This window comes from Bombus impatiens, unplaced genomic scaffold (genome assembly GCF_000188095.3).
Source record: "Bombus impatiens unplaced genomic scaffold, BIMP_2.2 scf_0135, whole genome shotgun sequence".
NCBI lineage: Eukaryota > Metazoa > Arthropoda > Insecta > Hymenoptera > Apidae > Bombus > Bombus impatiens.
The window spans coordinates 2,183,397-2,194,359 of NT_176554.1; the positions used below are offsets into that span (position 1 = coordinate 2,183,397).

Genomic DNA, 10,963 nt, shown 5'->3' on the forward strand with positions numbered 1-10,963 from the left:
GATACATACAAATAATATGTATTATTTCCTAGCTCTTTAAGCCGCTATGAAATAATATGAACTTTATTAATTAATCAATTTTCTGAATAAGCAATTAGAATGAAAATAATTTAATTTTTCGTATTTTAAGCATGATCAATAATGATTAAATTATATTAATATTATGAATTAACTATATTATGTACGAATACAAACGTGACAATAAATGTCGATGAGTCGTCGGCTATAAAGTACATCACGAAGCATAACACTATCTTTTGCTGTACATATTAAGAGATCATTTACACCACAAGATACTATTGTTATATTATAACTGAAGATCTTATTTACTATTATTCTGTGAATGATATGAGCATACCAAATATAGATATTATATAGTTATGTAGCATAATACTACAACTGTGTTAGACATAACCTAATATGATTCAATTTATGTAAACATAACCTCTTCATTCTATCAATTATATATTCGATATAAAAACGTTCGTGCATATATGAATATGTCCACTCGACAGCCTTTATCACGTTATTATTAAGTTAATTATAAATAATTAAGTAATACGAAGTATGGGACGTAGTCGTACACCTTCACCAGGAAGAAGAAGAGATCGGTCTCGAGATCGTGATCGAGAACGCGAACGAGATAGAGATCGAAGAAGAAGACGTTCTCGTGAAAGAAGAAGAAGGTATTTTCCTATATTTTTCTATTAGACTTAAATGATATAAAGATTGCATGAATTTCAAATAATCCTAGGTCCGTTGAACGAGATCGAGTAAAGTCGAGGGATAGAGAAAGAGATCGTGATCGTGAACGGGACAGACATAGACGTTCGTATAGCAGATCTAGATCAAGAGAAAGGGACAGACCTAAACCCAAATTAAAACCCACAACAGAACGTCCTGTGATTACAGGTATGTAAATCTAATATTAGTAAAGCCCGATATAAATTATAAAATAACTGACTGTTTTAAATGAATATCTTGCAGAGGCTGATCTTCAAGGAAAAACACCAGAGGAACAAGAAATGATGAGAATAATGGGCTTTTGTGGTTTTGACACTACTAAAGGCAAAAAAGTTGAAGGGAACGATGTAGGAGCCGTACATGTTATTCTTAAACGAAAGTATAGACAATACATGAACAGAAAAGGAGGATTCAATAGACCATTGGATTTTGTAGCATAAAAATTATAAATGTGATGATTCCATAAAATTCTTTACCATTGATAGAGATTCCTTAACCTGTGCAAGTTCTATTGTTTTCATAAATCTAATCAGAATAATAAGACATATAAATAGTACAAAAAATAGTTTATACAAATGAAAATATAAGTAGACAAAACAAGTGATATAAGTTGACAAAGATAGATCCGTAAAATTTTTCATTTTAAAATTTATTAAACAATTTTTATATAAAAATATTTAAAATACAAGCTTTTTTATAATAAGACAGTATTAAATATTAATAATGTTTCAATCATCCACCCTGAGTCGTTTGCTTTGAGATGTATCATCGTCACTATTGCTGTCACAATCATTCATATTCGATGTTTCACTCTCAGGGTTTTCTGGAGCTTGTGTATTGAGCTATAAAGTTTAGACATATTCTAGAATTATTACAGTACAGACAATTTTGTGAAAAATAATGTATAATGCAATATCTTTTCTTTTACTTACTAAACTGACATCCATTCCCTCAAGTCCCTCTATCAATTGTGGATTTTTAATTCTAAAATCTCTCGTTATACTTTGTTTCAAGTAATTTTCTAGCGGTATCTAGATTTATGCGAGTTAAAAATTGTGAATATAAAGAGGAACGAAGAATAAAATATTTAATACTTGTGTTTTATACTTACGCCCGTTCTTTTGCCAAGTAGTAATATTTCTTTGTTAAATTGCTCGATTTCATATACTACACGAGGTATTACTTTGGTTTCTTTTAAAATTTTATTCCTTTGTGCGTATGAATCGGATTTTGATTTTAATTTATTTTGATTTTCCTTCAGAAGATATTTTGTAATAAAATAAAATAATGAATAATGATACTGATGACATTGATTTTTATTTATAATGTACGAAAAATTCGAATTCGACATACCTCTACATATGTTACCAAATTATAGAAAGCAGATTTTAATGATTTTCCAGCTATTTGTACCACCTGAATGAATCTATAACCAGTGAGATTTGTCAATTTCGGTAAACGTATAAATCATTAGTTACAAAGTGATATATGTACATGCAGCACATACTTGACTGCTTGGAACGCTGCATTCTGATCATTCGATTTAGCATAAAAGTATTTTGTAAGATTACCAAGTAAATGATACAAGTATTGTAAATTTTTGAAGGTGAAGTCAGTGGATGGACCTGGTTTGATCGATGTATTAGCTAATGTTTGAAGTGCTTGAGCAAGATAAGATAATTGTCTACATAGATTTCGTTCTTTATCTCTTAAATTGTTATTCCCTGTTAAGACAATATCATTTTTTGTGAATATTATAAAATTTTGATTTGGAATTTAAAATTTATATTTACAAGTTTCATCAATTGTTCCAGGTGCTCTAGCTATAGTGTCTTCTGCCTTTAATCGCAACAATAACCACGAAGCACTATCCAATTTTTGTTTAATGTGACCACTCAAAACATTATAAACTTGTAGTATAGTATCTTCACGTATACTTTTATATGAACTATTTGCTACTAATTCAATTGCTACCTACATTTAGGTAAGAATAACAATCAATTTAAGACATAAAAGTTTTGAATATTATGTAACAAAAATTATTGCTTACGTTATCAATGTTTCCAGCTTTTTCACATAATTCCACACAAATTTCATTCAATGTATCTCCACATACTTGACTATGTTCTTCCAAGTTCAAGAAGAATTGTATGATTGTAGAAACAATGGGGCTTCGAATATCTTCTACTTGAATAATTTCTTTTATACATTCGAGCATCTTTTTTAGTGAAAAAAGGGATTTATATAAACAAAGAAGATAATTTTCATGAAAGATATACTAACCTCTTCAGAATTGTAATCTTCAAAGTTAATCTTATATGTAAATTGTTCTATTGTTTGTAATAACAGAAGTGATACTTTCTCCCTGTCATCATTGTGCGTTTCTTCTGTAAGAAACTTCTTGAGATACGACTTCAATGAAAAAATAATTTCTTGTAATTGAGAATTGATATTTGTAGATTTTGATTCCTTCTTGGATTGTACTTCAACTTGAAACAATAAATAAAATTGTGATCTAAATTGTCGAAATAACGTAGTAAACGTAGTTAGATAAATACATACAAATTGAATTGAGAAATTTTGGTAATTCAGATGAGAGTAATGTACATATACAGCAAGAAATTTCCTTGAAACATTGTAAAGCCAATATAGTTACTTGTTCATCATTTATAAGTGCATCATCCAGATTTTGTACAAAATATTTATAAAGCAATCTAAAAATGATTTCATTATTATTATTATGCTTTTATTGGCATTATTATCCCATTTCAGAACTTACCTTCCAACATCAATATATGTATTTATATAGTTATGATTTTGCAATTGAGAGGTATCCTGTATAAATGATTTTGTGTGTTGCAAGAGTTGTTCACATGTTTGTAAAATATAGCAACAAAAGCTGTGGTCTCTTCTAAGTGCAACATCATTTTGAGTAGAAGACCTTCTATTTATGAATTACAATTCATTGTTAAGATAAAAATAAGCAATTTAAAACTATGGAAACATTCAGAATGGTTTAGTAATTGCAACACTCATTTCAATCATCATGGTACTTACGAAAATAAGAGCGGTAAACTTTGACGAATTACATCCAAATCCATAATAGTATTTGGTATTTTGATATTATTCGATTTAGCCGACTTTTTAGTTGTATTATTGGGATCTCTGTCCTTTTTAGATTTATTACCATCACTTTTTTTCGTTTTTGTGGATTGCTAGAAAAATTCATAGCGAATGTCATGATTTTTAATACAATAGCTAAGTAAATAAAATCCAAATACAGAAATCAAGAGCATGCGGTAAAAGAGTAGGGGATTAGGAGAGATAACCAGTAAGAAAGGAAACAATAAGGGTGTAGACTGGATGAGGAAATTGAAAAACAAGAAAAACGAAAGAGCAAAGAGAGGGGAATATCTAGCTAAGGAGGTAAAGATTTATGCAACAGATAATAGACATACATAATAGTTAAGGATTACATGGTAGACAGTAGATAAGGGATAGTAAAATAAGGGTAGCATAAGGTTGTGTGTGTAAAGTGAGAGTACAAGACAATAAGGAGAATAATTTTGTTGTAAACTGACTTCCTCTTATGGCCATGAAGCTAAAATAAACTATATTATATAAAGAAAAATTATTCTACCTTTTTAATGAAGTCTATCAAACGTGTATATCCTTTGAACAAATTGTTAGTATCATGAGAGCTTTCCTCATTCCCCTTCGACCATTCTCCAATTTGAAACGCCATTAAAGCCTCATATATCCCAATGACCATACCAAGATTCTTTAACTTGATCTCTGACTTTGGAAAGTCTCCATGAAGTAAATCAGTTCCATGTTCCTAAAATTATTGAGGTTTATTTTTACATTGACATATCAACTTTCTATATTGGCGTTTAAATTTTAATTACCAAATTTAAATGCTCCAATTCTGTAATTGCCATTTTCCTGCACAGTGATTTCAAAATATCATGTAATTTTTCAAGAGTACGTGAATTTTTTACAACTGTATTAATATATGTCTTTTGTAATGTAAATATCAATTGAGCAATAGGTTCTTGTAATACTATTTCCACTCCATGGACATCTGTACACAATTCCAATTTTACAGGTGGCAAGGCACTATCATCTGTATGAAGATATAGATTCAAATGTGAAAGGAGCATGTCTACTAGAATTTCTGTTATTTCGGGATTTTTGGTCACAGTACCATACAGGCCTAAAAACGTAATGGAGATTAAGAAAATGACAATATCAAACAACAAATTGTTGGTCATTCAAACAAATCTTCCATACCTTCGTACAGGTGTAATCTGGTTTCATACTCATAAGTAAAGGTCTTTTTTAATATATCCGATATTTCATAATATAAAATTTTATCGCAGTCTGTCACCGATTTTCCTCGTTGCGAATTATACTCCAAAGTTACCTAGATTCAGTGATAAAAATTGTAGAATTTTTTTCATAAAGATAAGTGGAAGTAGTTTCTTTCCATTTTTATTTATGATCTTTATGTATACCTGAGTTAATGTTGATCTAGAACTAGTGCTCATTGAATCATTAAATTGACTAAGTCTAAAGCTAAGTTGAGAATGCACATTTGTATATTTTAACATTTCAAGATACCCTGTCACAGCTGTTTGTCGTTTTAATGCACCTTTCCTGTAAAGAGCTTTTCTCAAAGTCAATAAAAGGTTTTCTCGTATATTTGGTGAAACACGCGCTAATGGCAAAATAGCATATAAAACTTGATTAGCAACTGTAGGGTGTAAAAATAACAATCGTTCGAGGATAGTTATAATCCAGACTTGATGATCCAAAACAACTATTGACAATTCGCGGCACATATACTTTAAACAGTCTAGAAAACATTTGTTTTAAGTAGGATTAAAGAATAGAGTCATATTTGGTGCAATTCTCTGATAATATTATTGCCCTTTTACCTGTGTAGTGTGTTGTCGGCATACCACCTGCTACTATTTTATTAATCAACTCTTGTAACACAATAGGAACTGTCTCGTGACGTTTCTTAATTATTTCTCGTATTATTTCGGATCCAATACGCCACATAGCTGTTGCATTATTTTTGGATTTTTGATCAGCATTCATTAACGTAAAAGCTAAATTTGTAAGTCCCCTTAGTACTAAATGACGATCTTTATTGCTGCAAAATTAAAATTAGACAGTAAAATAAAGCGTATATGTGAAAAAAGAAATATTAATTGAATTGACCTGCTATCAATGACTTGTCGAATAATCCCAATTATATTACAAGGTGTAGGTAAAAGTTGTCTCATCCATGCACTGTTTTGTCGTTTTTCTTTTTCTAAGCTACTATTAACCACAGCCAGTCTTAATATCTCAAATATCTGTTAAGAATATTTTACGTCAGAATAATAAAGTAAAAATACAAATTTTTGATTTCATACTAAAAATGTTTACTACCTGATCTTCGTATATTGTAGAAACTGACATCAGTACAGAGAGCATAAAGGGTTGTAGCACGTACTCTGGGGCATGAGACACATGTTTAAGGAAACGGATAAAATCTTTCATGTTTTCATGATTTAACTGAGCAGCTTGGTACACATGATACAAAACAGTGCTCTCAATGTCTTGTACCTCTTTTAAATTTATTATATCTATAAATATCCATATAAAAACAAAAATGGCAATTAGAAACTTATGCAATGAATATACACAGATGTTAGTTACATATTTTACATACCAATATTTTCAAGACTATTACTGTCATCGGACAAACTTGTTTTTGAATAACATAGCTCAAAGTATTTGGACAAGGCATTTAAAAGCTTTCTATTATCTTGATTTGGACATAATTTTAACGTCTGATATGTGAACGAGGGTACTTGATCTAGAGGGAGATTTGGAAGAGAAGAACATAATGTCCTCAAAACCTCATTACGATCTGTTTTATCTAGTACCATATCCCTTTATATGGGTAAAATTAAATAACTCTTTTATCTCTAAAATTTCATATATGTAAGATTCAATCATATAGACACAAAAAGTCAGTTACCCAAACATTTTTGCCAAAGATGGTAAGAGATTGACGTTCCAATGATAATTACATATGGCTTTAATAATTAGCGATTTATATTCAGTGCCAGAAACTTCAGCATCTGCATGAACAATATATTTTTCATTTTCCAGTGCCTCCAGTAATGCAGGTAATAAATCCTTCCAACTGAAAAAGGAAGAAAATGGTTTGAAAAACTTTCATGCAGAAAGAAAAAGAAGAGAAGAAAATGGGAGCAAAAACAAATTGCTATACCTGCATAGCTCATTATCATTATTGCGAATATTTGTAAGACAGAAGTCAACAAGTTTGACAAGATGTTGCTTCGAATAGTTTGGCAAGTCAGAAATTATTCGGCTAACGATCGCATTTGCCTGCCCTAGAGATATGTTAGTTTCCTCCAAATTTTTTAACGTAGATTCAATCACTTTTCGTCGCTTAGTTTGACAGGCTTCAGAATTGGAAAATGCTTGCAGAAGGTTATCTAATGTTTTTATTCCATTCGATTTACAAATACTGCTATGTATTAATCGCGTAAGCTAATGAAATTACATTTTAATCTTAAATGTTACCACCATATACGTCAGTTATAAAGTCATAAGTTATGGTTAAAATGGAATATTTATGATTACCTGTTCCACGCTCGATTCTTGAACAAATGCGCATATTTCCGATTTATTTCCACGTTCTCTCAATTTTTCAAACCGTTGACTCATATTTCGATATTTTAGATCTATTTGTTGCTTTTACCTTTCTTATTCGGAATAAATTTAATATAATTCACGGAATTTTCAATTTCTTCGTTACCGATTGACTTCAATCTATCAAGAATGTAAGATTTCAAATCGTGTAGAATACAAACACATGTGCGCAAGTATCATATCATTCACAAGTTCGACAAAGCTTCGTATAGAGGCCGTAACTTCAGAGATGCGTATCTCTGATATTTGATATTTGAAGAAAAAAAAGGCGGGAAACGTCTTTCACTCAATAATTAATCTATCGTACATGTTAGTTTGAAATATTCGTAGCGTTTCTGACAATTAGTATTAACTGCTATTGTATATTTGTTTAAGATGGAAAAAGATTACATGTTTAACGTTAGCAGAGAGGAGTATTAGGAATTATAACGGCTCTAATTCAACGCGTGAAATTAACATTCATTCGCCACTGTAGCTTAAAACGTGGAATTTTGACTGTTTCGCAACTCTAATACAGATTAATTTTACTCACTAGTAACGATAATACAAAATCGCGACTTGCCCGATATGGAGCCTATCAGCCAAAAACACAAACTACTACTCAACTACTAGTCCAATTTCGTTATGAACATTCCAAATAACTTAGAAGTTTAACAATTTCATAGAAATTTATGTATGAAATGTAACAGGTTGAAAATTGTAATATACATGATTTGGGAAGTAGAAGCTGTATAAAATATTTAATTTGATTTGTAAACAGCGTTGCAATTGTCCCTTATCAAATAAACAGGATTTTCATCGAAATTATTTTTTATAAATATATCTTCTATAAAAATATACTTTATCTGAAACATACAGAGACGAGGCGTATTTTGTAATCATGTAGTTTTATGTAAAAAAATAGAAAGGATTTTTTCTGAGGTAAACGATAGGTACATTTTTCGAAAGCGAGAACGATGACTGTTCGAATGGTACGCTATCATTTACATCGGTATTTCAGATTTCAAGCAGAGGTTTGGCAAGAGGATAAAATGATAGAATAAATGGATCGCGGTCATTTTTTTCTCTGACGACAACCAGTCGAAGGTTTTGGATTTTTAGTCCAAGGTCGGAGGGGGATAAGTTAACGATATATTATTGAAAGAGTGAAAAAGAGAAAAAGGAGATTCGGGCGTGGCAGAGAAAAGTATACAAACGATTACGCATGTTCCTATGGCGAAAGTCATTTTCGGTGCTCGTTCGAAACACGCCCTTGTACCCCACCTGATTTCGCGTATCTCATTCACCTACCCGAACCGGACTATATAAGATTTCGGATACCAAAGGATCAGCACGCACTTGCTTTCGTACATTGTTAGCGAATCGACCAAGGTTCTCTTTCAGACTCACAATGTTCTCGAAGGTAAGCGATGCAGAATAACTTGTTACGAACATCGAAATTCTATCATACGGCTCTGCGTTATACTTGAAACGTATCTCACGTGTATTCCAAATGTGACTCGACTCAAACGAGTGGAAACCATTTGCAAGTTTACAAACTAAACTATTCGTTAATTATTTTTGTAATTTTGCATTCTCAGGTCTTGAAGTTCTCTTTTGCCCGCCTCTTTGTTCTGATCTTGTTCTAACACAGGATTGAATTATTTGGGAGTCGCAGAAATTTTCGAAATACACGTGTAATATACTTGAAACAAAGGAAGATGATAACTGCGGGAAAGGAGTTGTTTCGGTAACGGCATCGTTGAGCTAATTTTGTTCCTTTCTTTTTCAGATCATAGTACTCGCTTGCATTCTTGCCATGAGCAACGCCGGTATCTTGGCACCAGCTGGACAATATACTCTGACCCCTGCGGCTTTAACGTCGACATCGGACAATATCCTTCGCAGCTCGGGAAATCTGGCACAAATTGCCACCCAATCGAAGACAGTTGCCACCCCATTCTCGAGCACTAGCAGATCCGATATTCGCGTAACCAACCCGGCCATCTATGCTCACACTGCTCCAGTGGCATACGCCGCAGCCCACGCACCTTTGGCAGCACCCTTGGCAGCACCCGTGAGCCCACTCCTTGGCGTCGCTTATTCTCCAGCGGTAGCTGTTTCGCACATGGCCTACAGCAGCCCCATCGGTGTCTCTTACTCTTGGTAATCGTGTCTCCTTCTGAGTTTCTTGGACCGTTGCTCTGACAATCATTTGGAATAACTTTCATCGCACTATGTTTGTACTAAAAGTGTCTTTTACTTTCTATTTATTAAATACGATATGTATTGAAACGTAGCAAGTTGCGCCTTATATTTTCCTTCCCCCTTCGCCGTTAATTTCATGTTTGTTAGGTATTCTCGGCCAGCGTTGATTCTGTTATATCTTGCCAGATGTTCGCTGTATCTTCTATTGAACGAGAATACTCATAGTACGTAAATCGAAGAATCTATCGCAATCGCACAACAATGTTCAGATAGATGATTACCACTTGGCACAGGTCTATCACGAAGTAATCGCTATTATCTGACTTGGATTCGCGAATACGTTAGGCCTGAAAATGAATATTGAAAAAGAACGAGTGAGACAGAGAGAGGTACATCTCAGAATTCATACAATATGTATACGTATGAACGCACTATGTATTTGTAGGAAATAGAAGTTAATTTAAATATAATCGTATCATTTTGATATCATCTTGACCGTAAAATACTCGATAGTCTTGATTAAAACGATTTCAGAAATCATAAAATTCAACGTAAAACGTTCCTATGAGTTATGAGCTTCTCCGCTCGATTGGAACGATGAGAACGAGCGAACAAGAGTACGAATTTGGTCTCCGAGCTTCGTATAGAGTTACGATTGATTTATTGAATATTCGATTATTACATTCTGTGACAAAGTTGATCGTTTAGGTAGTAAAAACGATTCGCCATCGACACGAATGTTTGAACGCGTTTCATAATCGGTCGTGGTTTTAGTCGAGTCCTCCGCCGCTTCGTAGTGGTTCGAGCGTGTGGACCTTAAAGAACCTTGACGGCTCCTAATCCCTGCAAAGCTCCAAGCCCGTTAAGCCCCAGAGGAGTTAAACCAGCGGTGAGAGCGGGTGCAGCTCCGATTGCGGTGGTCAGTCCAGGTGCGAGAAGCGCAGGAGCGGCGACAGCTGCTGTAGCCACTGGAGCTGAAATCATCGCACGAAACAATCGTAATTTTACGATCGAATCAAAAGTGAAAGAATCGTTCAAGCTGTCGGCATACTAGCGTTCGCCTCGTTAGCGAACAATGGTATGCCACTGTTCGTTTTCAACTTGAGCTTTTACTTATACGCCTATTCGTTAAATAATTGACCGCACGAAATACACGCGGAACGATATTACTTCACTATATCGTACGACGAAGCGTGGTATGCTTAGTATATTAATAGTACGTATCAGCTTGAGTAATAAAATAAAGTTCATTCGCTTGTTTCTTACAAGAGTGCATAGACACTCTTGTATATAT

At 33.1% G+C, this 10,963-nt stretch overlaps 4 protein-coding genes across 8 annotated transcripts in view; 2 read left to right on the forward strand and 2 right to left on the reverse strand.

Moving 5' to 3' along the window:
* The first annotated feature begins 171 nt into the window (after nucleotides 1–171).
* On the forward strand, nucleotides 172–1,671 carry LOC100749904 (U4/U6.U5 small nuclear ribonucleoprotein 27 kDa protein). Its single transcript, XM_024365442.2, has 4 exons — nucleotides 172–482; nucleotides 557–686; nucleotides 755–912; nucleotides 988–1,671. Exons 2-4 carry the CDS (start codon nucleotides 568–570, stop codon nucleotides 1,182–1,184), a joined length of 474 nt encoding a protein of 157 aa, XP_024221210.1. The 5' UTR covers nucleotides 172–482; nucleotides 557–567; the 3' UTR covers nucleotides 1,185–1,671.
* LOC100740493 (Fanconi anemia group I protein) lies at nucleotides 1,441–8,190 on the reverse strand. 4 transcript variants are annotated; one of them, XM_024365440.2, is made up of 22 exons: nucleotides 7,414–8,190; nucleotides 7,037–7,265; nucleotides 6,782–6,949; nucleotides 6,470–6,693; nucleotides 6,187–6,383; nucleotides 5,974–6,110; nucleotides 5,685–5,905; nucleotides 5,262–5,602; nucleotides 5,038–5,170; nucleotides 4,653–4,960; nucleotides 4,385–4,582; nucleotides 3,802–3,959; nucleotides 3,524–3,688; nucleotides 3,307–3,458; nucleotides 3,028–3,233; nucleotides 2,795–2,962; nucleotides 2,538–2,718; nucleotides 2,252–2,468; nucleotides 2,098–2,170; nucleotides 1,856–1,999; nucleotides 1,677–1,775; nucleotides 1,441–1,586 (listed from the first exon to the last, which is right to left on the reverse strand). In XM_024365440.2, exons 1-22 carry the CDS (start codon nucleotides 7,445–7,447, stop codon nucleotides 1,473–1,475), a joined length of 3,867 nt encoding a protein of 1,288 aa, XP_024221208.1. In that variant the 5' UTR covers nucleotides 7,448–8,190; the 3' UTR covers nucleotides 1,441–1,472. The 4 variants fall into 4 exon arrangements, with proteins under 4 accessions (XP_024221208.1, XP_003486983.1, XP_012237237.1 ...); XM_003486935.4 differs by having other exon boundaries at nucleotides 3,524–3,685; nucleotides 7,037–7,320; XM_012381814.3 differs by having other exon boundaries at nucleotides 7,037–7,320.
* A 223-nt stretch (nucleotides 8,191–8,413) lies between these two features.
* Nucleotides 8,414–9,757, forward strand: LOC100750106 (pupal cuticle protein C1B-like). Its single transcript, XM_003486847.4, has 2 exons — nucleotides 8,414–8,884; nucleotides 9,254–9,757. The coding sequence occupies exons 1-2, from the start codon at nucleotides 8,873–8,875 to the stop codon at nucleotides 9,629–9,631; spliced, it is 390 nt and encodes a 129-aa protein (XP_003486895.1). The 5' UTR covers nucleotides 8,414–8,872; the 3' UTR covers nucleotides 9,632–9,757.
* A 550-nt stretch (nucleotides 9,758–10,307) lies between these two features.
* LOC100740612 (pupal cuticle protein C1B) overlaps nucleotides 10,308–10,963 on the reverse strand; it is a 3,247-nt gene continuing 2,591 nt past the window's right edge. For both annotated transcript variants that reach the window (XM_033319063.1, XM_012381823.3), the window contains exon 4: nucleotides 10,308–10,643. In XM_033319063.1, coding sequence (XP_033174954.1) covers nucleotides 10,486–10,643 — 158 coding nt within the window. In that variant the 3' untranslated portion in view covers nucleotides 10,308–10,485. The remainder of the gene's footprint in view (nucleotides 10,644–10,963) is intronic.